At 39.1% G+C, this 27,519-nt stretch overlaps 1 protein-coding gene across 7 annotated transcripts in view; it reads left to right on the top strand.

The window, feature by feature from the left end:
* Positions 1-27,519, top strand: part of LOC111870505 (zinc transporter ZIP14) — a 78,022-nt gene that overhangs the window by 34,149 nt on the left and 16,354 nt on the right. For all 7 annotated transcript variants that reach the window (XR_004513677.1, XM_023862851.2, XM_023862849.2 and 4 more), the window contains 4 exons: positions 12,879-13,136; positions 15,262-15,442; positions 20,316-20,485; positions 25,742-25,867. Coding sequence is in view for 6 of the 7 variants with exons in the window: in XM_023862851.2 (XP_023718619.1) it covers positions 12,879-13,136; positions 15,262-15,442; positions 20,316-20,485; positions 25,742-25,867 (735 nt within the window). In the remaining variant the exon portion in view is untranslated. The remainder of the gene's footprint in view (positions 1-12,878; positions 13,137-15,261; positions 15,443-20,315; positions 20,486-25,741; positions 25,868-27,519) is intronic.

Genomic DNA, 27,519 nt, shown 5'->3' with positions numbered 1-27,519 from the left:
ACAGATTAAGTTATTTTCACCCTGCAACTTTAAATTCAAATGGTTCATATGGTTCACCAGATCAGCAAAACTGCTAATTTCCAAAGTCACTTGGTATCTGATAAAAGTGGTTCGTGATGGTTTTTCTCGGTAAGAAATACATCAATTTCATTCTTGAGCTGAAAGAAGCATGAAAGAACCCTTCCACAGCTAAGCTATCAAACTGCAGTATAATATGTCAGGTCAATAAGCTCGGAATCACATTTACCTATACTCACTGGAAAATTAGTTCAATTGGCGCATTTCTGCACAATTCTTTCGCGGGCCGTAGTTTCTAACCCCTTGTTCTATACTATACATTATTTTCATAAGAGGTTAAACAGTTCCGTCCGGTGTGACTAGTAATACTACAAGGCGGTACCCGTTTGGCCTCCTTCAAGGGAAGAAATAATAAAAAGTACATGCACCAACTTGGTTTACGATTTTCAACAAAAATTTTAACATACTAATTGTAAATATTTCAACATATTAAGAAAGCCGCTGTAGTTGTTAAAACATTACATTTCATACCCACTGTAGTTTGTCAGTACTGTATGTATATATCTTGGCATTCAAACACGTATTGTAATAGTGACTTCCGATTGTATTGATGTCCCTCTGACGATGGTCTGTAAAGACCGAAACATGTAAGGGATGGAGGATTGAAACAAGAAAGATCTATGCTAGTCACACTGGACGGAACCGTTTAACCTTTGTTAGAGTGACTGACCAGAATGAAACAAATCAAACTTACACATTATTTCTTGAAATTTCCGAGTTTATGTTTTAAAGATAATTATGCATTTGAAGGTATGTGGTTTCAGCCTTCATTCTGCATCTGGGTAAGTTAAATGAACTGCGAAGTAAGCTATATATTATTCTGAAATGCTTAAATCATTATCATTTTACTGCATACAAACCGTTACATGTGAATTGCACGAGAAAGCTTGCACATTCTGTTGAGTCGGTTTGTAGCACCACAGCTGCTGTATTGAAGCAGAGAGAAAGGGGCAGTTGTGGTCATTGAGGAGGAGCTAGTCCGGTCACCTGTCAGGAACTATGTTTGGTGACCGGTATCTTCTATTTCAGATGGTCAGAACGTACAAAAGGAAGGTCACATACAATCTGTGAACCGAAGATGTAATGAAGAGACCTGTTAACAGCGATAATGAGAGGAAATTCCAGTATTCGGGGTGTGTTAAGGTCGTTCAAAATTACAAGCACCACTTTTCAAAAACACGTTGAAGCCGCTTGAGTGAGACAAAAATTCCAGAATGATAACGTTTGAGAAAAGCAGAATTCAAGACCTGGTCACCAAAAAGTTTTCAGTCAAACAGAATAAAGGACTCATGTGATAGATTGAAGGGCTTGGCTAAAATAGGGTTTGGTTGCATTGCATATTAAGTTCTTAGGGTAGCATTCATCTTTGCAGAAACCGAACCTCTGGAATGTCACTCACATGGAGCTGAGCCCTTCTTGAGAAGCTGCAAATTGTGCAGCTACTCAAGAACTTTCCAGTATTTTATGGAACCCGAAGGTTCATTACCGTGTTCGCAAGAGCCCCCCAGCGGTCCCTATCCTGAGCCACATCAATCCAATCCATACCATCCCATTCTATCTCTATTAAATCCATCCTAATATTGTCCACCCACCTACGGATTGGTCTTCCCAGTGGTCTCCTTTCTGGCTTTCACACCAGTATCTCATATGCATTTCTCCTCACCTATTCGTGCTACATACCCTGCCCATCTCATCCTCCTTGACTTGATGATTCTAATTACACTTGGAGAAGAGTACAAGTTATGAAGCTCCTCATTGTGTAGTTTTCTCCAACCTCCTGTCACTTCATCTCTCTTCGGTCCAAATATTCTCCTCAAAACCCTGTTCTCAAACACCTTAGTCTGTGTTCCTCCCTTAATGGTCGTGGAAATTAAAAAACAAAGAGTCCTGGAAGGACCGGTTCATTAGATCTTAAAGAGGAATATTAGTTTTTCTCTCAGAAAGCCAGAAGGGTTATCAAAGGCGATGGCAGGGAGTATAGTTAGGAATACTGCAGAAGAGTACTTTGACTTAGTCAAGGAAATAGCGGCCTCCTTAGTCTAGAGGTAATGTTCCCACCTCATGACTCGTAGTACGCGGGTTCAAATACCCGGCGGAGGTCGTCGAATTTTTAAGGACGGAAAAATTCAGGGAACAAGTCCTTCGGGAGGGACTTTAAGCCGTGGGTCCCGTTTCGTAGCTTTACGGCACGCAAAAGAACCTCATATCTCCAAAGGAGGCCACTGAGCCAAATTGCGGACGTTTCCCGCCCAACAATAGTCTCTAATACCTCTGGTAGATGTGGGAAGCATTATAGATACCACTCAGCTAGTAGAGAGCGATCTCGCTGGCTGGGCGGGACTGATGGTAAGCACCAGTACCGGTAGGATATAGAGACTGGTAGAATATCATAGAGGGAAACACAATGGACCAAGACAGGTATAAGTGCATGGGGAAACCCACCCTCTCCAATAACTAACTAACTAACTAGTCAAGGAAATTACAGAAGAATTAGGAATTCAAGAAAATCCTGGAAATTTGTTCACTACATATGAAACTGGACATACGACCAACAGCAGCCACAAAAAAAGTCGTTCTCCGTAGAGGAAGCATTATAAAATAACTTGTGAAGATAATCAATGTACAAAGCGGGGAGAGTTGTCGGTTGCTGTAGTGCTACTAGTGTGCATTTTCCTGCTATAGTCATATTCGAATGCTTAAAGATTACGGAGTCGCATAAGCAGAATTTACCGGCTTGGTCAGTTGTTACATTAGTGAGGCTGTGTTTCTATGATTGTTGTAGAATTTTAAAAACCACTGCACTTTTCAGAAGCGCCTACATGTATTAGGTGGACATACACGCACGTGTTATTACTGTCTGGAAGCTTTGAATTACTGTCGGAAATGTTTTGCTTCTTATCGCCTATCGCACCTATCCTAAAATCTCATGATGGTTCTATAAATAAACCATAAAAAAAACCCGTGGTTTTTAGTGCGCAAGCGAACTATACCGACCGAGCGACCGCCGCTTGTCGGCGAAGTTAGTGCCAACTTTAGCGGATGGAGGGTGTCGCGTGGTCAGCGCAACGGATCCCCATGGCTGTTAATCTCGGTTTTCTAGACCGGAGCAGCTTCTTTCCCATTCAAGTAGCTCCTCAATTATCCTCACGAGGCTGAGTGGGCCTCATTCCAAGCCCACTACTTCTCAGAAAATCTGGTAGCGCCGGGAATCGAACCGGGACCTCTGGATCTGTAGCCAGGAACTCTGATCACTAGACCACAGAGGCGGTCATATACAAAACATTCAGTTCTGATTTTCTTCAGGAAGCCACGACATACTTGCGTAATTATCCTCATGTACCACCAACAAATGCAACTTCGGAAAGCTGTCTTCTACGTTATAGGTTAAAAGTGCAACAGTTGTCAGTGCTCTGAAAGGATTCAGATGTACTGGATTATACCCATAGAGACCCAAAGCTATTTCAAATGATAAATTTCTTTCCTTCACCCTTCACACGAAAGGCGATCCAGAACCTGAAATCTGTACTTCAGCAACTGCACAACTAGCTAAATATTTTATCGTCGATATTAATTTATGCCAGTTACGTATACGTTATTTATCGATGCTGTATCAACTCTGGAAGTACTTGGCTCTTTTTGTATTGGTGATTGTACGCCGGAATAGGTGGCACAGTTCAGATATTTGGGAACGACGATAACAAATCAAAACCTGATTCAGGAGGAAATTAAGAGGAGACTGAACTCGGGTAATGCTTGCTACCATTTAGTCCAGAACCTTTTGTCTTCTCGTCTGCTGTCCAAAAACATAAAAATTAGAATATACAAAACTATAATTTTGCCTGTGGTTCTGTATGGGTGTGAAACTTGGTCTCTGACATTAAGGGAGGAACATAGACTGAGGGTGTTTGAGAACAGGGTCTTGAGGAGAATATTGGGACAGAAGAGGGATGAAGTGATAGGAGGTTGGAGAAAACTGCATAATGAGGAGCTTCATAAATTGTACTCTTGTCCAAGTATAATTAGAATGATCAAGTCAAGGAGGATGAGGTGAGCAGGGCATGTAGCACGAATGGGGAAGAGAAAAAATGCTTATAGGATATTGGTGGGAAAGTCGGAAGGGAGGAAACCACTGGGAAGACCAAAGCGTAATTGGGTGGACAATATTAGGATGGATTTCAGAGAAATAGGATGGGATGGTGTGGATTGGATTGATGTGCCTCAGGATAAGGACCGCTGGAGGGCTCTTGTGAACACGGTAATGCCCCTTGGGGTTCCATAAAATGTTGGGAAGTTCTTGAGTAGTTTCAAGAAGGGCTCAACTCCATGAGTGATTGTACCGTTGAGGAAATGGTAGAGCGAGCGGCAGGAAATGAGGAAGACTGCTGTGTTCACAATCCGCACCAGTGGAGGTCTCTGTGCTTCCTGTAAACTCCAATGAGTGATCACATTGCACTAAGGCTACCTGCTTACTCGGTAACAAAGACAGCTGTTACTTCAATTTGTGTCGCACGATTCTTTGAAAATATGTGACATTGGTTGATTCAGCATGACAACCAATCAACTGAACACAGGAGTAGTGCTTGCTCCCGCAAAGCCGTTAAATCAAATATAGCTCAAACAATTGACAGTTTCCAACATCATATCAGTAAAAATAATATAATATTTATGTCGCAGCCTGAAAGTACAAACAAGAACTTTATGCTGTTATATAGCCAGACACATAAGTTATGCTCGCAGCGTAACTAATGCTCATATCCAGTAGAAAAGTGTAAGATTCTCTCTTTGCATCTTTTACTTCTTCGAAATATTTAATTCTTGTTAAAATCGTTCAATAAAAGACGAGAAAACGGTAATGCGCATTGGATGTTTTTATTCTGGTATATTTTAGAAAGAGAAATGGTTGTGTGAAGTAAGAACAGATTTTAAAACAATCTTACAGCAATGAAAATGGCATTGACATAATCCTAGAAAGAAATATCTAGTGTCAAGGGAATCAAAGTTACCTTCTGTTGCTGTTAGGAAACCTTGGATAAGGAAACAAACTGGGCTAAAGAGGTCGTGGAAATTGGTTATAGTAATTAACTTCTCGAAGTAGGGTCTTGAAAAGGCAATAGTCGTTGAGTTGGCGAAGAAATTCTCTCATTTTGTGGAAACCGAAGTTAACCCGCAGCTGCATTCTCGGACACACGGTAATGTTGATCGTTTCTTACCGGCTGGGGAACCCCCTCTTCATGCAACTACTTATTTACTTATGGAGCTAAGGCCGCGCCATAGCTCAAGCGGTTAGTCGCTGGCTTCCCACCGCGGCGGCCTGGGTTCGATCCCGGGTCTGGTCAAGTGGGATTTGTAGTGGGCAAAGTGGCGCTGGGGCAAGTTTTCTCCGAGTACTTCGGTTTCCCCTGCCAAATCGTCATTCCACCAATTGCTCCACAATCACCTTCACCTATCATCTGGGGCTGGTACAATAGGCCAGAAGTGGCCGCAGTAGAAGGGACTTAGTCCCACCCCACTAGCATTAAAAAATACTTATGGAGCTGAGCCCTTCTTGAGGAGAGGCCAAATCTGCAGCTATTCAAGAATTTCTCAGCATTTTATGGAACCGGAAGGTTCATTACCATGTTTACAAGAGCCCTGCACTTGTCCCTATCCTGAGCCAGATTAATCCAATCCATACCATGCCATCCTTTCTGTCTAAGATACCTTTTAATATTGTCCACCCACCTACGCCTTGGTCTTCCCAGTGGTCTCTCTCCTTCTGGCTTTCCCACCAATATCCTATAAGCATTCCTCTTCTCCCCCATTCGTGCTACATGCCCTGCCCATCTCATCCTCCTTGACTTGAGCATTCTGATTATACTTATTTTTCTTATTGGTAGTGGGGTGGGACTAAGTCCCTTTTACTGCGGCCACTTCTGGCCTATTGTACCAGCCCCAGATGATAGATGAGGGTGATTGTGGAGCAGTTGGTGGAATGAAGATTGGCAGGGGAAACCGAAATACTCGGAGAAAACCTGCCCCAGAGCCACTTTGTCCACCACAAATCCCACTTGACCAGACCCGGGATCGAACTCGGGCCGCCGCGATGGGAAGCCAGCGACTAACCGCTTGAGCTGTGGTGCGGCCCTTTTCTGATTATACTACTTAGAGAAGAGTACAAGTTATGAAGCTCCTTATTATGCAGTTTTCTCCAACCTCCTGTCACTTCATCTCTCTTCGGTCCCTCCTCAACACCCTGTTCTCAAACTCCCTCTGTCCTCTTCATGCAGTACTCACTATTTCTCTCTTCATTGCAAAAGTAGTATATGAACTTGGTATTGCATGTCACGGAACGCGAAGGGAGTAAGAGAGTGTATACCGAACAGTCGGTGCATTGTGATTTACGCTTTTAATTCGTCATACTACATACCACTCTGTTTGCTTGCTGTCCTTAGACATTTCGAAAGACGTGCAGTCCATATTGTGAGTCAGATGAATTCAATCCATGTTGTCACATCCTGTTTAATATTATGTCAGGTTTTACGACTAAAATTGTATATGCATATCTTATGTCATGCGTGCTTCATGTCCCACTCACTTCATTGTTATTTGGTCATCGTAATATATGGCGAATAATACAAACGAAACTTCCTCTTAGATCATTATATTCTACTGAGTATTCGCATCCAGAATATTCCCAGTCTGTATGTCCTGTCCTTAACGTGAGAACTGTTTCACTCGTACAAAATAACAGGTGAAATTACTGTTTTGTGTATTTTAATATTTACGTTTTTGGATACGCGGGAAGACAAACGATTCTGAACTTAGTGATGGGGGCAACAACAAAAAAAACTCCGTGGCGTGCAGTCCGCAAACGAACTATACCGACCGAGCGACCGCCGCTTGTCGGCGAAGTTAGTGCCAACTTTAGCGGATAGAGGATGTCGCGTGGTCAGCGCAACAGAAGTGATGGGGCAACACATAGTTTAATTCATTTCAGTATGTCCCGGTGGAAAACAGATGGAGCTGAACTCAGTCTCGCTCTCAGCAGACCCTACCAGCACTCGTCTCGTGGTCGCAGCTCGTTGCAGTTAAGTTATGCTGAACAGGTGAATGCCGGGCGGTCGTAAATTCGTAATTTCGTCTTTTTTCTTCTTCTCTGGTTTGTGTTATAAAGCTCTCTCGATTGTTGGTGACAGAACTGCAAAAGCTACCCTTAGAAATGGCTGAATTTTGTTAGGAGTTTTTGCCCGGTCAGAACTATAGCGTGGACACCACTAGTGAGAAGCTAAGCATAAATAAGTATAATGCATGGAATTCGCTACAGTAGAAGGGGTCTGTTCAGGGTTCAGTTACAGAATGATTATAACCTAGTCACCCCCCCAACCCGGCCCTTTCCGATTCAGAATTTTGAATGCATGAAACTCTTGTAGACATTTAGTGCGATTATTTGGACGGGGATCGACCCATCGCAAGGTCAGTACCTACACAGAATACAGAAAAGTGACGCTGCTTCATGCGTCAGTCAGATCCGGTTCGCAGCGTTTGGATGATCCAAGACCATCGTGTTTAAAAGTGCCAGGAATATGAAACATGTAGGTCCTGTATAGTATATTTTGCCTGTGGTTCTGTATGGGTGTGATACTTGGTCTCTGACATTAAGGGAGGAACATAGTCTGAGGGTGTTTGAGAACAGGGTATTGAGGAGAATATCTGGACCGAAGAGGGATGAAGTGACCGGAGGTTGGAGAAAACTGCATAATGAGGAGCTTCATAACTTGTATTCTTCTCCAAGTATAATTAGAATGATGACATCAAGTAGTATGAGGTGGGCAGGGCAGGTAGCACAAATGATGGAGAAGAGGAATGCATATAGGATGTTGGTGGGAAAGCCCGATGGAAAGAGAAAGAGACCACTGGGAAGACCAAGGCGTGGGTGGGTGAACAATACTAAAATGGATCATAGAGAAATATGATGGGATGGTATTGATTGGATTGGTCTGGCTCAGGATAGGGACCAGTGGAGGGCTCTTTTGAACACGCTAATGAACCTTCGGGTTTCATAAAATGCTGGGAAATTCTTGAGTAGCTGCAGAATTGGCGGCTCCTCCAGAAGGGCTCAGCTCCATGACTAAGTAAGTAAGTAAGGCCCTGTATGTTCTAAAGTATTTTCACATGTGCTCTGTATATGTTTCATAACATTACAGATCTCCAACGGCAATACCGTTCTTTTCGAATGCTGCTAAGCATTATGTCATGTAATTCCGAATCTTCAGCATAAAAAATGCTGTTTTCCACAGGCTTCTGTCACGAAAGCCCACGACGCGAAGTCCAAGGCGGAGTGAAGTGAAGTCATGGCCATGTGGCCTCAGTAGCCTCAGGGTAGTGTCACCGTAACCAATTCATTTGAAAGGGTGGTCTTAATCAAGGATTTTGATTCGCCACACATGCAGCATTCTTGAAAACACGCCTTAACGGGGAGGGGATCATGGTTATTTACACGTTGACGCAGGCTTTTTCGTCCATAGTTTCATATTTGAAGTTATTACCTAAGGCCTGCAGTTACCGTACGTCTAGTTGTTTTACAGATAAGTAAATAAGAAAGACTTTCTGAAATACGTTTACAAGGCTTATACATAATTATGGCAGTACTTCAGGAGACTATTTATCAGGTCTTTACCAATTAAGAATGCCCAGGAATAATAAGTACGATTCTCGACGAGCGACTGATACTTGAAGTTCCAGCCAAGTTATGTTAACCCTTTTGTTTCGGCGTCATTCGCGATCTTGAATAAGGATGGTTCATATCAGTTTGTGCTTGTGGTATGAGAGTGTAATTGAAGTGTTAAATCATGTTGATGTGTGATCGCGTTTTTTATATTTTCAAACTACAAATATGTGGTTATGTATTCGATGAGTTGCAATGGCATAATAAGGTCGCAGACAGTGGGGTGAAGTAATGGGACGTTTAAATCAACGTTTTCTATGCGGTTTTTATATTGTTCTTGCGGATCAGCTATTCTTCCTGTAATGTTTATGACCAACACCACACTGCAGTCCCACTACTTTTTACAGCAGACTTATGAATCTCTAAATTCATTTATCGAGAGTATGGTGTTTCAATTTCATGTGTTCATACCTTGTCTTGGGAATTTGATGGTGAACGTACGTTCTCTCAACTCTGAGAAACGGTTCGAGAAACTCTCGTCGGTCAGCGTCACATCGTTGAAGAATCGATAGGCAAGGTATCCTCCCATGCCTTGGACTTCACTTAGTATTCTGCAGACGCAACATTCACACACACACTTTGTGAAACTTTAATTCTTGATGTTACCCGCCGTTTCATATGAACTCTTCATCATTTTCCAGTTCTTGCGCAGTTATCCTCTTGTCAAGGATTCATCTGTCCACTAATGTCAATGGTTGCAGTCTTAATTAAACCTTCCGTTTCCATCATGTTTATGCATACTCATTCTTGCGTCACGAAACTGTCGCGATCGAGAACATGCATCTAATTAACTGGAGATGAATTTCTGCCGCCGATGTACAGCCAGGAAATAACCACTAACTTCGTTCGACCACTGCTCCAGTTGAATCGCCATGTTGTAATGGCTCGTGCAAGTAGTGATCACCAGTTGGCGCGAAACAACATAGAACATCATCAACCATGATTAATGAATTGTCCTTGTACGCCTACATGCAGAGTCACTGTTTGGTGTTTGATCTACGAGGGAGGGTCGGTAAATAGGTAAATAGGTCACAAATGAATATAAAACGTTAAACTTGTGATATTCGAACCTGGGAAAAACATTTCTCGACATATCCTCCGCCAACATTGGTACTGTTGTCTCATCGCATTACCAGTACGTCGAAATCCTCAGCATTGAAGTCTTTTGACTGTTGCCTCAGCCACTTCCACGCCTCCGTTTCGACCTCTTCGTCAGCGAAACGTTTGCCACCAAGGTGTTTCTTTTTACGGACTAAAGAGAAGGAAGTCTGTAGTGGCCAAGTCCGTGCTCTAAGGCGGATGTTCAAGAAGTTCCCACTGTAATTCTTGAATTCTCTCCTGGGTTGCTCGGGCAATACAGGGTCTGACATTGTCATGATGAAGCAGTACCCCTCGTGCTAATTGGCCTAGACGTTTTCTGCGAGTTACATCCCGCAGCTTCAACAGAACTTCACAGTACGTTGCAGAAATCATATTTTCACCACGATTCTGAAAATGGGTTAACAGTACTCCCTGAGAATAAAAAAGAAAAACGGTAACCATAGCCTTCCCAGCTGATGGCGTAGCCCTAAACTCTTAGGTTGAAGATGAACTGGGATGTTTCCATTGCATTGAAGCTCGCTTTGATTCTGGTTGGTGTGATGCACCCATGATTCATCCTGAGTACGAATAAAAATCCCTTTAAGCGTATCTTCTCCTTCATCTGCATACTGTAAGAGATCTTTCAAGGACATATATTCTTCAGTTCTCTGGGCACTAATCATGTGCACACTTTCCGAAACTTCAAATGATCATGCGTTATCCCGTATGCTAAACCATGGGAACATCCTAGTGTAGTTGCTACGCTGTTATCATTATCCTCCTGTCAGCTTTAATCGACTCTTCCACCCACTGCACAGTTGCTTCTTTCGTGATGTCAACAGGGCGACGCGGTCGGGCATCATCTGTGACTTTTGAACGTCTTTGGGATAACTTCTCGGCCTAATTGTGAACCGCTTTACGCAACAAACACTTCCCACCAAAAGCAGGAAACATTTATTTATGAATATCCTTTGCAGTGAGTCCATTTTCCCATAAAGAATGCACAACAGAACTCTGCTCTTCGGTAATATACTCCTCAAGCACAGTCTTCATTTTTGTTCTTCGGTAGGATACACCTCAAGCACATTCGTCATTTTGACAACTGAAACTAGCTCCTGAACATGCGCATGCGCGTCAGCTACCTAGACTGTCATGATGTCATGAAGCTGCAATGTGCTCCTACATAGTGATACTCATAGAATTCCTATTACTTCCATTACAGCTGTTTTACTTCCATTTTGGACCTATTTACTGACTCTCCCTCATACAAATTATATGAAGTATGCCAAAAAAACTTTCTGGCCTGTACTCATGTAATTTTTAAAGAGAATCTGGAAAATTCTCTTCAAATGTAAGGTGACATTTTCTTGTTTATGGGTTGTTAGTCTTTGCTAGTGTCATCTGGCCCTTTTTTCTTCTCTGCAGTTTCTTAGTAAATGCCAGTGAGTAGTTTTGAACCTAGATGTACCTTTTTATAGTCTCAGGAATGGCTGTGGGCCATAATTTTCTTTAATTAGAGTGCACCTCAGATACTGACTTCGGAAGTAACAAATATTTTTCTCCTATCCAAGACGGAGTGTGGCAGAGAAGGGGGGGGGGAGAAATTGAATATCGTTATGCAGCCTATCCAGTATCGTTGGAGCATTAAAATGAAGCCTAACTTGAATGATAGAAACAAGAAATCCATGCAAATATTTTGTGGAAAAACTTCGTGGAAAGTGGGTTTGTGGGTTATTTGAAGGCATGGTTTCAATGTGGACACACTGAAACCAGGAAGAAGAATAATGCAAAAACAAACTTCCACAGGATAAGAAATACACAACATGCTCTAAAGAGAAAAACTCAATCATAATGTCACATTCAAGAAGGCAAGAAGGAACATATAAATAACTCAAATCCATTGAAAATCATGAAGAAATTATTTCAATTATATTTTGTTTATTCTAATTACTGTATATAGTTGTTAACATTGTTTATTTTTATAGTTATTTTATTTTATTTCATTGCATGTAACTGTATTAGTTTTAATAAAGTATTTTAATTTGTAGAAATGTCTTAAACAAAAAGAGAGAGCACAAGAAAAGAACTTACAGCAGTGTAAATGGTGTGAATTTTATTTTGAAGGTACCCAGTTTGAATCTTGGTTAAGGAACTAGCTTTCATAACTGGATTTTTTCTGGGGTTTGTTTGTTTGTTTGTTTGTTTTTCCATTTCGGTCCCTCAAAGGAAACATTGGTGTAATAACTTTAAATAGGTTACAGCTGCTTTCTACAAAATGCCTTTCAATTTTCTAGTCAGGAACACATCGGTCTCATCTGAGATTCACTGTAACTGATAAAGTATTGTTAAATAATAACCTTATGGTTATTATGAACATATTGTCACGTGTTGGGTATGTCACGCGACAAATAAATTCACATGGGTCTCGGATTCAGCGAATCTTTATTGGACACTCACACTTATACACCATACAAGTATTATCGCTTGTGGTATCACATGGCTTCTGCAACGTCTCGACTGGGTTCCAACTGTGCTGTATGAAGGATGGGTTCCAACTGTGCTGTATAAAGGACGGGTTCCAACTTTGCTCTATAAAGGCTAGATCTCAACTGTTGTCGTAGGATGTCTAATTAGCTCTGTGCTGTTGTAGCTCTGTCGCTCTTGGCTTATGTAGGTGTTCTGCGGGCCGGATACGAGACACCATTCACCAAGGTTTGATCTCACTTCTTTGGCAATCCGTTGCTTCGGGAACGATCTCTATAGATTATGGCGGTAACGTGTTTCGTCTCATCCGTTGGTACTCAACGGCATTCTGTTGTTCATCTCGGGGGGGAGGGACGCGTTTGTTGTTTTGGCATTGTCTACACAGTGGCCCACTCTTATTGCGTTGCCATGGAAGTATCTACTCCAAACACATTACAATATTATGAATATAAAATATGAGTGCATTTACTTTCTTTATTTACTGGCTTAGTTCTTATGTTATTATATAGTTGTTTTCTTCATTTTTTTATAGATGGCTTCCTGGTTATTCACTATCATGGTCATCCACTGGGGTTGGCAACTGGGAATTTGTTCAGCAGCAGGTGGAACAGAATCTATCACCCTCCTTATTCAAAAGTATTCTGATTCTACGGGGATTATAACCATTGAGCAGATGCAACATATCCTTGACCGAATTCACAATTGTTCATCTGACAGTAATAATGTAGACACTGCCAATTCTGTGCGAAGAAACTGCGCATCTAATGAAGACTGCAGCCATATGAACAATGTAAATTCTGTTATTTGGCACTTTGTATTACAAAAGAAACACATAGTTAAATGACACTCGATTGCATTTGTCATGGTTCACCATACAGATATATAATTTTTCAGTACAGCCACTTCTTGACTTAACTCAGATTTTATTTACACAATTCTGTAATTATGCAATTGTCATATGAGCATCATTTTTTAATTTATGCTTCTTTTTTTTTAATTACATGATCTGGAAAGGAAAGCATTAAACAGCTTGGCAGACACACTACCTGCTGCATCTCCAAAGTCAAACAGCTGCCCTTAAGTGAGGAGGCAACTTCACATCTTCTCTCCATCGTAATCTGACTCAGATGACCCCCTTCCCCAGTAACTTCCACTACCACCACCACCACCAGAATCAGTCCACCTCAGGCAGGGTTCAACTTAGTGTTAGCAAAATGTTTAATTTAAAGCTTGTTTTTTTATTTGATATATGTTTTTATATATATCTTTATTTGTAATCAGTAACAAGTAAAATAGTCAAAGCACAGTTTAAAATAAAAACACTGAAAGGAAAAGATCTTCAAATGAGTACTGAGACAACATTACCCCAAACCCATAACATTTACTTATTAGGGAAAAATTATAATTGATTTACTTGTTTTTAATTTACACTCCAATTTTCAAGAAAGCAACTACCACATAAATTGAGAAGTGGCTGTACAACACACTGATACAGATGTAAAATCATTTTTCATTAATAATATGTATATTATATAAATTGTTTTACACTTTATAACCTCAGCATTGATGTGATTAAAGTGAATAACTGACAGTGAACATTTTTAATTAACCCTCTCTCAGCCTACATACTTGAAAATCAAGTTTTAATTCTCTGCTTTGCCATTCAAAATTTATTTTTTTGTGAATATGCTAGTGACATCTATTGGATAATTAATCAGCTCGTTAATATTTCAGTCACTGATATGGGAACAGTGTTCCTTCCACAAGCTGGCTTCAGTACCTAACTTAATATTAAAGTGAAATAATGTAAGATAATTATGTATTTGTGTGAAGTAATAATGTAATATCTGAGTTTACAGGCTTGCTGAATATGATCAAGAGTTTAATTGTAAAGATGGCAGATATATGTACAACTCTGGAGCAGTATAATCATTTAAAAACTTGAACAATAATGTAAAATCTGAGGTTACAGGCATGCTCACTGTTATCAAGAGAGGGTTAATTGTAAAGATGGCAGATATATGGAAAACTTTGGAGCAGTATAATTGTTTAGAAACTTGCACGTAGCAGGTTCATACATGTTGTGACACTGTATTTAGTACAAGATGTATTGGTTGAGGATCATATAAACTGTAGGGGTCTTGATTTGTTTTAGGCTATAGCATATTTCACCTAACTGCTATATATGTTCTTTGCTCAGTTTAATATACAATAGCTACATGGAGTTAATTGTGATATGCAGACTAAAATGTGTTCTGGTTATTCATTAGTATTTGAGTCTAATTTGCTTGATACTGGATTTATACTGAAAAGTTGTAAAGGTACAAACTGACAGGTAGTGTATATTGATCCAAGTTCATCAGATTTGAAGATTTGGAAACTCAGAATTCAGATATATTTTCTGCAATATATCTGTCCGAACAAAAGCCATTTGTTTTTGTCTGTTGTGTAGTATCATTCGGAATGTACAGTAGGTACTGGTACAAAATTTTTTGATATTGAAAACATTACTAATTTTCCAAGAATGTTATAAACATGGCACAAAAGAAGCTTAATTAATTGTAAGGAATACCAAATGGAAATTTTATATACTTAGTTACATTATGAAGTGCACCTGTTCCAAATTCTCTCACTTCTAAGTGGTCTGGTTTACAACATTGACAGTATCTAGATTATATGATGTTCCTGAAAGGTAAAATGATTGACAAATGATGAATTGGAAAGATTTGGAAGGAAGCAGTCATGACCAATTTGGGGTGCTCTCCTGGCATTTCCCTGTTAATTTTTAAATTTTATGTTATGGTGAATGCAATATTTTACAGGAATGTAACTAACACATTCAGCAGTTCATTAGATTGTGTTTATAATTTCATTTTTATTTATGAAATGAATGTTTCTCTTTGTTTTTTCTTTAGACATGTCTGTCAGCAGTAGACCTGTTTAGGAAGCTGAATATAAAAGATGGGAAACTGAACATTACTTCATTTGAACTTGCCTGTCCTGTGATCTTGGAACACTTAGAGAGTCAAGTCTGCAGCAGAGAACAACTTGGTCCAGACAATGCTGACTTGAAAACTAAGCCATCTGAAACTGAAGGTATTATTTATTTTTATACAATACCAAAAGTGGTTAATATTTAACTACTGGCACTCGGAACATTCTTGTCTATGGAGCTTTCGTTTCCTTCACACTGAAGGTGTTCTCATTAAGTATTGTTGTGTGTTTCTTGGGTAACGCGACAAGAAACGATGGGTTCGGATTAAACAAATGTTTATTGGACAGTTATTTGTTTACACTTACAAATATAATCACTCTCAGTAACGCCTCTCACGTTCCCACTTCAGTGGCTATACCCTTCCGCCGCTATGCTCGGTGGAGCCTTTGTTCTCGGTTCTTCCCTTATCGCTCGTTGAATCTGAATGGTCCTGGTCTATTAGCTAGACTTTTTGTTAGCGAGATCTGTTCATTGTTTGGGAACTCAACAATTCGGTCTCTGTTGCTTAAGCACTTCCCTAGGCAATGGTCTGTTTATGTTTCATTGCCTAGGAATTACTAGCCATTGACCAGCAATGGGCGTCTACAGTCTGGCCTTTGCGGCGGCATGCCACAGCATGAATAAAATTAATGATTATAGTCTTCTTTTCTTGAATCAGGGCTGTCTAACTGGTAGCATGAAGGCTGCTTGTAGTCCATTGGTTGATTCTGTGTGGCTTGTGAGAGGATTCTTCTTTTCCACCAATCAAAACCCCTTCTATAGTTACTCATACACATGACAATATATTCACTTACTCTCAGATGTTTTTGTATTCATGCTCTGTTGCATTTGCACACGAACACACATGTATTACATATGCATGCACAATATCTTCTTGCATTCTGGAAACTGTATTAGTAGTTCTCGTTATTCACTAACTCCTTCCATGTTATTAACAAGATTTCTTTCTTAAAAGCAACCAACAAATTCTAATGTGAACATCTTTTGATGGTTTACTTTATGATACCATCAATATCTAGATTTTGTATCGTCATATCGTAGGATGACTGATGAAGAACTGGAAAGGAAGATTGTTACTATTCACATAATTAAATTTTCCTGCAATCTCTTGTTAGTTCTAGCTGAGTATTTGTGGTTTTCATCAATGAAGATTTGGGAAGATTATGGAAACATGTTAATCAATAAGGCATTTATTCTCTAAATTAAACTTGTCATTCAGAGGATGATTAATGTGTAATGCTCCATTGTTTTTTGCCACGTTAGCTGTAAAATGTCATATAACTAAGAGAGCACATCTAGAATAGCCTCCAGATAACAATTATTTGTGTTGTGAGACATAAGAGAAGTACCATAGGAGATGCTGAAATCTAAAACAAATATAATCAACACGCCTTCATGGCGTAGTGCTTAATTTGTTAAGCACAAGGACAACTTTAACTTTTTATAACATTGTTGACAACATTTGTAATGTCCATGAAGGGAAGGAAAGGCGAAGTTATGTTAGGGAGGGGGGGTGTTGTATATCCGTGAAAGCTGACTGTTGTATCTGATAATTACACTTCTTATATTTGTATATATGTACAGCATTCTGAATGTTAAAATTATGTGTGTGAAGCAATTGAATTAATTTATTTTTGCATATTTACATTGTAAAAAAAAGTTATCCCTGTAAAAGTCCACGAAGGCACTAGGGTTGTGAGACATCAAGGCTTCCACATTTTCTAGACAGTCAGCTCACAGATGGCAGTAAGGTTGTCAGCCTTCTGTGCAGGCCACCCTTTACCCCCCCAGGAAGATTCCTGGTACTCATTTCTGTTAGAGGCTGAGTCAACTCCATGGCATTGTTGTGGCTGGAAGGATTAGGTAAATTGAAAAAAAAAACAATGGCCTGATCAAGAATTGAACCCACAATCTTCCAGCTTGTAGCACAGTGCCTCAACGAACTATGCTACCATGTGCCCCTATATTTACATTGTAAGGTAATTTTAATTTACTGAAGGACAGTTGGCACCATTGTTGAGAATATCTTCCACCTCTAATAATCATATCTCATATGAATTTAGTGGACCACAGCTTAGTGTGCATTGTGTGTTTGTGCAAATATGCATGTATTCATGCTCTGAGATTGTGGTCATATGGCTTGTGACAGCATGCAGTCCTTTAGGCAGATACTGATGTTTCCAAAAAACATGCTGCTTCCAGCTTCCAAAATATCAGTATTGGTCTGCAAGACTGCATGGTGTCACAACCCAGAAGACCACAATCTTTTCCGTCACTTCAGTGTTTGTGGGTATTCATGCTGTTCCCTTAATTACGAGATCATTTGTAACCCTTCCAGTGTTTGGATGGAGCTGCTCTGATTTAACAAGTTTATTTTATTTTATTTTATTTTATTTTGAGACAGTCATGGAAAGGAGAAGTACAAGAAATTATTCTACTTGATACAAAATATTGTAATGGATTTGCTCAAAGTATTGCTAGGCAACGGCTCTGTATACATGTTCCACCATGCAACAATTGAAACTGTGTCTTAGTGAACGAATGTTATAGCTCGTTGCTAGGCAGCAGATAGTGTGCTGATGAACTTTCTGGGTTGCAATCACGTGACTTGTGTTTTCTGTGTGATCTATGCCGAACCTATGTAATGAGGACCTTTTGTAGCTTAGATTAGTTTGCAGTTGAGAGTACCAGGACAAGAATGGAGCATATCCTTAGTGAATTGTGAAGATTAGTTTTTTTTAAATTCACTTAGTGGGGGTGGAGTCCAACTGGGTCCACTAGGCACAGCAGCCACTGATTGGCCTATTGTAGCTGCCCCAGGTGATTATGATGATGGAGAATTTGGTGGAATGAAGATTGGCTGGGGAAACCGAAGTACTCGGAGAAAACCCGCCCCAGCATCACTTTGTCCACCACAAATCCCACTTGACCAGACCTGGAATTGAACCTGGGCCAGCGACTAACCACTTGAGCTATGGCGTGGCCGAAGATTAGTTTAGTACAGTTTAGGACAAATGAGTACAGAGTGATTGATGAAATAACAAGAAGACTTTATATTGATCTGACGTGCTAGTTTCTGTGTTGAGATCAATTGCCAGGAGACGACTAGTGAGGAAAGAGAATCCTAGTATGATTAAGAGAACTTGTAGCCGAAATGTGGATAAATCCAATTATCTGATCTAGGACCCAGTATTTTCATCACGCGTACCCCCCTACACATGACAATATATTTTCATTGATAGGAATGAAATATTCACGTTTATATATGAATTCTGTCAAGACAGATGACTACAGGCTAACACATGGCTGGCTCACGTATTTTTTCAGAGTAACAATGAAGATTATAGCTCATTTAAAGGATATGCAACAAAAGATTTAACCATCCCTCTTTTCCAAATAGTATCAAGCATGTTGAATATCTCTCCCCTTCACATATTGAAATATAATACATGTGCTACAAAAAGTAATAATTGTATGTTCAGAGTGATAGTGAAACAAACAGACTTGTTAACTAAACACTTGTGATTGTAGGTAGTGTAATCAGCAACAGGTGTGGCCTCCTATATAGTGGCCTATCCAATAAGAACAGTCTTAAGATTATGTAACATTTTACACAGAATTGCTTCATTTAGCATGATTTGACCAAACACTGTGGTATAGTGGTTAGAATTGTTGCTTTGTATGTTAGAAATTCTAGATTTGAATCTCAACCCACACATCTTCTATCCTTACTTTTATTTTTTGGTTATCCTCAGTCACACTGGTAAAATATCGGGATAGCACCTCAAACAGATGATGACTGCTTCATTCCAGATCCTTCTTCATTCATCATTCACAGCTATCTTACCATACTTTTAGCTTATACTGGGATAAAAAGTAAATGAACCAAGAATCAGTAATGGAAACAACAGTAAACCTCCTTTATTTTCATAGCAACTGGTTACTGGTGTATAGGTCCACACTAGAATTCTTGGACTGGTTATTACAGTATCACTTATCATCATGATAATCAGGAATATATACAGGGCCTGGATTTTGATGACATGTCATCTTTTTTTTCCTTGTATCCTATGCGATGCTCTTAAATATATAAATCTTGGATATGAGCTGCTGGTTACAGAAATTTAAATTTTATAGGTATTTTTTTGTCATTTTTGGACATTTTTAGGTTTAAGGTCATTTTTTTCATTTTGGGGGTAATTTTATGGTAAATTTTTGGACTTTTAAGGATATTTCTTGTCATTTTTGGCCATTTTAGGCAATTTTTCTTCATATGTTTTCTGAAATATGAATAATATGGAAGTAAAGTGTTCTTTCTCCTTCTCCTTTACGTCATTTTTCAGGATTTTTTCGGTCATTTTATAGGTCATTTTTTAAATATTTTCAGGTCATCAAAATATGGACCCTGCATATGACATTTTTGGGTCATATTTTAGGTCATTTTTCTGGATTTTTTCGGTCATTTTATAGGTCATTTTTTAAATATTTTCAGGTCATCAAAATCTGAATCTTGAAAACACATAAAATGACTGGAATATATCATAAAGTAAACTTTGTTGGGAAAGTGTTTTTAAGCACTGGCTGTTCAAAACTGGAAATGGTAGAGATGATGGTGGAAACCCGTAAGATGATTTATGAAATTTTTTTTTTCTTGGTACTACAGGCCCAGTGGGCCTAGGCCTACCTCCATGAACTTCTCCATTCACTTCCATTTTTCTAGATCTTACACATTCGGTAGGACTCCTTGGGTGGGTGATCAGCTCGTTGCAAGGCCTCTACCTGTACACAAACACAGTAAAACGCACACACACAAACTAAACATCCATGCCCTGAGTGGAATTCGAACCCATGATCCCGGTTTCCAAGCGAGCAAAGACAGTACATGCCTTAGACCGCTCGGCTACCGTGACCGGTTTATGATATTTACCAACCCTTAATAAAGGTTGTAACACATGATCTGTCTTTTGTTCCCAGTGTGGGGACTGGGTTTCCTCTTCGTTACAATAATCAGTCTGTGCTCTCTGCTGGGTGTCAGTGTATTGCCTCTCATGGATAAGGTCTTCTACAAGCAGCTGCTTACTGCTCTGATTGGCCTTGCTGTTGGCTCTCTTGCAGCAAGTTCGCTCTTTCATCTGATCCCACAGGTGAGTAACATTTGAAATAGGTATTTAAGTCATTAAATCCTCTGTGAGTAAAGTTAAAGAAATTAATAACTTGCATAGTTTTTTATGTAAAAGCAAGAAATTTGTATTGATAAGAATATGAGTGTAAACCTTTTCCAAGCATCCTGCAAAAAAATAGACTACTTATAATTAGTTGTTAGGAGATTCTGCAATTATAAATTTTGAGGCTGATACAGCAGAATAACGTCCACAAGTGAAGATAAAATAACTTATGTACTGTAAACACAGTTGCCTCTTCATCAGGTGAAATAAGATTACTGACAGAATCACTTACAGTGATTTATTTTTTAGTGATATTTATCTAAACAGAGCCCCATGTCACACTTCTGGCGATACAGAAGGTTCAGAAGTCAGAAGGTTCTTTGTATCTTTTCCTCTTAATAGGATGCATCCTGTTGTGTGTTATAAACAAGGTACATAAAATGTACACAAAGGTATGCAGTCTACACAACAATATTCTGTATTTAAAACAAAGTAGACACTATCGTATTAACATTTGTTTTTATTGATGCTACATGTTTCTACCCTTATACTGGGTCATCATCAGGTGTACAATGATACCAGACTCATTTGTTGAGTTGCATCTAACAGTTTGCATGTAATTCTTCAATAAGGATCCTTATTGTGCACTTGAGTGTTTTTAAATGCATAAATTTAGTCTTTCAGTTAAATTTTTAAAATACTCAGATAATAAAATTTAAAAATTAGAGACTAAAGATTAAAACATAAAAATTAAAATTGTACTGAAATGGAACTCAAATACTTAATGTTAAATTTCTTTAAAACTTTGTGACCGCTACTAGTTGACATGGTTTTCTGGTGGTAGAAGTGACTATAGTGTGGAGCGCCTGCGTATCAGGATCTTCTCACATAAGTTAGGTTGTGTGGTCTTGACCTTACCATCGTCTTGTTGAGCTTCAACAGATTGTTTATTTGGAGTGATCTGTAATGTTTTTTTAATTATTATAAGGACAAGCTTGTGAGTGTGTTGTTATTAAACTTGTTATTAGGTTATTAAGTATATGTACTTATGTATATTAGATTTTCTTATGATGATATATGTACAGGCTGCTTACATATACAGATACCCCCCAAACAAGTACGTAGGTTGTACCGAAAGTTATGAACAACTTTTTTTTTGCATGCAACCTGGGAACAGCAGATGAAAGAGGGTGCGGTGGTAGGTGGAACGATCTGTTGTGTTAACCTTGAGTGTCTTGTGACGTCAATAGCTTGCATCACATGACCAGTATCACTCCTAACAAAATGGCCAACAACGTTATGTTGTTTTGCCAGTGTGCTGTCATCGAATTTCTTGTGAAAGAGGAAATCCCTGCTGCAGAAATTCACCAGAGACTTCAGTGTGCTTACGGAAGTGTGTGCATGGGTGCTAGCAGTGTTCGAAGATGGGTGAAACGTTTTAAAGATGGGAACACCAGCATCAAAGGTGAGCCTCGGAGCGGTCGTCCTCGAACAGCCTCAACTGAACGCAACAAGGAAAGAGTGGATGAGATCGTTCAAGATGACAGGCGTGTGACTGTGGACACAATAGCCTGAAAACTTGGAATAGGGCACAGTGCAGTACAGGAGATGATTGAAAGCTTGGGCCATAGGAAAGTTTGTGCTCGTTGGGTCCCGCGGTTATTGACCAAAGACCACAAAGGTTAGCGAAAAGCCATCACCTCGGAATTGCTGCAGAGATATCGACACGATATCTCTGCTCTGTATTGTGACAGGTGATGAAAGTTGGTTTCACCATTTTGAGCCTGAAACGAAACGGCAGAGGTTGAAATGGCACCATTTGCATTCTCCATCCAAAAAGAAAGGCGAAGACAGTGCCATCAGCTGTGAAGGTGATGGGCACAGTCTTCGGGGATGCAGAGGAATTTATTCTGGCCGAATTCCTGGAACCAGGGCAAACCATCAATGCTGCTCGTTATGTCCAGATACTGCACAAGCTCCGTCGTGCATTGCACGATAAATGTCGTTTATACAAATGACACAGCACGCACGTAAACTACACTACTAATAATAAGAACATAAAATCAAGAGAAATAAACGACATCTCCCACCATCAGGAGGAAAACAACAAGACCCAATGTCGACTCAAGATATTTTAACATAATAACTAATTTTTACATAGAAATTTTAATACAATTTTAAACGCATTGGGAGACAACTGTATGGAAAAGTGAACTTCATATTGTGTGCAGTGCAAAAACCCCAGTCAGAATAACCAGCAGTTACACTTAAAAGAAACGTCATCATAAGTAAATCTACACTTCAAGAAGAGCCATTGTGAGTGCCCAAGACAAACATCAATACCAATCACGATAATATCAAAATTTATATAGTGAGCATTGCTCATAGCTTAAATGCATATTGTTTAAAATATCTTCTGTGACAGTGTTTCCTTATCGTAGTGGTGCACCTCTGTAGATGATTCTTTTGAATCGAAACATGTTAGATGAACGAGGATTGAAGTGTTGTGAACTTGTATGTCACATTAGACTGAACATTACCCACTCTATCATTGGATTGACTTGGCTAAGGTTAGGGATCAGTGGAGGGCTCTTGTGAAAACGGTAATGAACCTTTTGGTTCCATAAAATGTTGGGAAATTCTTGAGTAACTGCACAATTGGTGGCTTCTCAAGTAGGGCTCAGCTTCATGGAGTTAGTTTAGTTAGGTATGTGTTGCTGGAATTATACACGGTACATGATCTCTTCAAGTAAGTCTTCCTGCTTCTGGGCTTGTCCCTGAATTTCATGCCCTACATCACTTAGTAGGTCTTAGCAACTGTCTCACAGAACAGGTGTAGTGAGGTTTTTTCTGACCTTTCTGTCATTCAATATGTAGGCATGTACCACATACGAGGGGGTACCCAAAAGAAACCGAACTTATTTTTTTTAAAACTTATTTATTCAAATTTTAAGCACAAACCTTCAATCCCCTTCTAAGTACTCTCCACTTACAGTAATACACTTGTCTAGTCTTTTATNAATTTCGCAGCCACCCTTTTCATTCCCAAATCTTCTGTCAAAATTCGCTGAACTGAGCTCCAAGTCACTCCCGATAGCTCCACAATTTCTTCAATGGTCCATCGTCGATCTTCCTTGATGATTTCACGAATTTTTTCAACATTTTCATGTGTTTGGGCCATTGCAAAAACGACGATCACACAAAACAGTTGTCACTATAAACTCTGCCAAAACTAGTCCTTACCTTCTGAAGCAACGATAGTCGGCTTGTCGACTCAGGAATGTTAGCTCTATGTGCTCATAGCGGCAAAACGCGGTACTACAAAAGCTCTGCCCACAAAAAAATTAGTTCGGTTTCTTTTGGGTACCCCATCGTACAGATCTAAGAGGTGGAAGAAAACTTTCTTCCGCCAATTTACTAATTTTCTCTGAGCCAGTTAATATGCCAATATTTTATTAGATTTGTTGACATCAATACTGTATCTGTTGCAGTCCATAACTACGGTAGGCTTTCTATTTGGTCCTGTGTCCTAGATGCCAGTGCCTGAACCTTCTCATCATTGTGTGCAGTACTCAAAATGCGAACTTCCCATATTTATTTCCATTTTATAGCCAAGAGGTGGTGTCTTTTTCAAACAGTCTTTTCTCCTGTCTTCAGTTGTCTGAAAATGCCTGTTTAGGTAACTTTTTTCTCTTGGTCATTGCTGTGGCAACAGCCATTGTCTTACATGCCCAGAGGTGATAGAAGAAGTTTGGGCTATAAAACCATCAATTTTTATACAGGGTCTACTCCTTTCCTTGGCTGACTGTCACAGCCTTTTGACCACACTGAATGAAGTATTGTGATTCATGTCAGTACATATCTTTTGTTTTTATGGGACAGAATTTTTTTATTTGAATGTTACTATATTGGTTGTTATGTAGAATCTTTTTAATGGTGTTTAATTCTGTTTCTGTTGCTTGTTTCCTTACTGGATAGGTGTGTAACCTGTTTAGTAGGTAATTCATACTTGACAATTTGTGTATGTATGTGAGCATGGTAAAATTCATTGTTTAGTTGTTTCTTTTTTACTGCTTGCTGGGCATACTCTTCAACACTAAAGATGGAGTCACTACATTCCTCCGAAACGTTGGTAAATTTCTACCAGACCTCTGAACATCAAATCTCAAATCTCACACAAACTTAGGTTGCTTTTCAAGACCAGTTTTCTCAGTTTCCTTCTGAAGGGAAGTAAAGAGACAGTGAAGAGTGACCAAGAACATTTATCTAATTTCAGCATTGTGTGTAGGTTTTGTATTATCTGGATTTTCTCTGTTGCTTCAGTATTGTAGCGTATTGTATTTTATTTTCATCCATTTTGCTACATAGTAACACTTGGGCAAGTCATTCAGCAGTACAAGTTAACAAAACAAATCTACAAAGTCACAAGCATACTACCAACATTTGTCACAATCATAAGCAATATATAAATACAACATTCCAAAAAATACACAAAACTACAATATACAGCTCATGAATGGCTACGACATCCAAACATAAGTACTTGCACCATCCACTTTTTTATTAAAACTAACAAATTCATTTATCATATAAAAAGAATGTTTCGGTAAAAAAGGATTTTAAGTCTTTTTTTAAAAGCTGAAAAACCCACTGAGTTTTTTTTTTATTTTGTTTGGCACCTTACTATACAATTCTGTCCCCATATTTACCACCCATATTTATCTGCAGTGTTACCTTTCAGGCCAGACTAAGAGGAATTGGCCAAGTTCCCTGAAATTTCAACAAACCAGTTCATTGCAACATGGTGCCTTCACACAAAAATGGAAAGAGGATTACTTATTTTTCTTTGTACATTTATGAAGTTGGACGTTTTTCTAGCAAGTTACCTCTATGTACTGTTTATTGAGGTAAAAGCCACATTTCCCTACAGTTTTGAAGTAACTTTCATACTCACAAGGCCATACTATACTGGAGAAGAAAGCTATGTGTCCACCCCTAGTGTATCCCTAAAATGTCAGGATAGCATGAAAAGACGAATTTTTTTTCCTGACAAAATGAAGTGAGTGAAGAAAGTATTAGTGATGAAATAACCAGAAATTTTTGTCTAACATATTTGATTTGCAGTAATTCTGTAATTCAATTTTTCAAAAGAATCATGGAATTAAATTGTACATATTGCTAGTTCATATATTCATATATCATTCAGTGTATTATTAATGAAAAGATTTTTTTCAGGCATTTGGTCTCATGAACTCGGACATATACCACCATTACTTAAATCGGTCGTTGATGATGTGGGCAGGTATCTGGGTATTCTTCATGACTGAAAGGATTATGAAAATGATAACTGATAACAGACAGGTAAGTGGCAGCATCATTTATATATTTTTTCTTAGAATGTTCATGCTGTTAATAAAATTATAAAATTTTGTTTATTAATGTGTTGTCATTGACCGCCTCTGGGGTGTAGCGGTCAGCGTTCCTGCTTACAGATCGAGAGGTCTGGGTTCGATTCCTGGCACTATCAGATTTTTTTCAGAGAAGTACTGGGTCTGGAACAGGGTCCACTCAGCCTCGTGATGATAATTGAGGAGCTATTTCAAGGAAATAGCGGCTCCGGTCTAGAAAATCGAAATTAACGGCCATGGGGATTCGTTATGCTGACCACACGACACCCTCTATCCACAAAAGTTGGCACTAAACTTCGCCAACAAGCAGCAGTCACTCAGTCGGCATAGTTCACTTGTGGACTAAAATCATGGAGTTTTATGTGTTGTCATTTTCAGGTGAATGGTAAGGTGACTGATGAAAGATGAATTTGGAAGTCCAACTTGAGATTCCTACAACAGTGGTTATGAAATTTTATCTTCTGCGATATTACACCTTGTAGTCCATTGAAAGTCAAGTGACATTTTGGAGGAACATAGTGCTGTGCTTGCTACTTGCTTTCGCACTGGTTTTTTGCTTGGTTTATTTTTCAACCCTGAAGGTGGAGTCATCTGTTGAATTTCAATGGACTACACAGCGTTATTAGCCAGAAGATAGAACTCTTTAGATTGGGAAAGGTTTCAGAAATAATGGTAATGGCTTAATGACATTTGCCTAGAGGAACTGATTGAAGCTGCAGAACACCTCAGTTGGCACAGCTGGTGTAGCAGCCGAGATTCAAACTGAGCACATCCAAAATTCAAGTCTAGAATGTTACCATTATACCATCTTGCTTGGTGAAACTTTCTTGCAACATGCAACCGATTATATTTAAATATTTATGAATACTAATAAGATCTAAAAGTTTGTGATGATGGTACTTTGCTACAAGTACAGTAAAACCTGTCTTAAACGGAATCTCAAGGGACCAGAAAAAATTCCCGCTTAAGCCAGGTTTCCGTTTAATCAAGGTATACTATAATAACTAAACCAGGACATAAACATATTTGAGACAAAACAAAACGACATGCTCATTAATTTATTCACACTATAATCATTGAACACATGCAAACATTACACTGAACAGGAAAAAATTTCAGTACTCACTTTTTATAATTTTACCAGAACTCCGGCAGAGTTTCTTTGCACGCAGTTTACTCTCTTGGCTGCCTGACTTTCCACAAACACTTTAGCTTTAGAAATTGGAGTAAGCACATCTGAATCATTCCATTGCACGCAAACTCCTGCAGTTCCTTTAAACTGTTGGCAGCATCCTGATAAGTCTTCACTCTACACTTTTCTTCTATCACAATGTTATTTTCCTCTTCCTCCTCTCTTCCTTTTCGATTTTCTCTAAATTCTCAACTAATACATTGATATCCATTGTGTCTGGTTCTGTTTGCACATCTTTGTCTATGTTGATGTAGTCCTCAGCATTGCAGTTACTGAAAGCAGCTTCATTCATGCAATGTTGTAAGTCCTTCTGGTCATTCTCATTTTCTACACTAGGAGTAACTTCTACCGTAGAAAATCCTACTTTTTCGAAACACTTTGTCACAGTTTCTGGTAACAACTTCTTTACTGCT

Source organism: Cryptotermes secundus, unplaced genomic scaffold (assembly GCF_002891405.2).
Source record: "Cryptotermes secundus unplaced genomic scaffold, Csec_1.0 scaffold51, whole genome shotgun sequence".
Lineage (NCBI taxonomy): Eukaryota > Metazoa > Arthropoda > Insecta > Blattodea > Kalotermitidae > Cryptotermes > Cryptotermes secundus.
The sequence above is the reverse complement of the archived record's forward strand: the minus strand, read 5'-3'. Positions and strand labels throughout refer to the sequence as shown.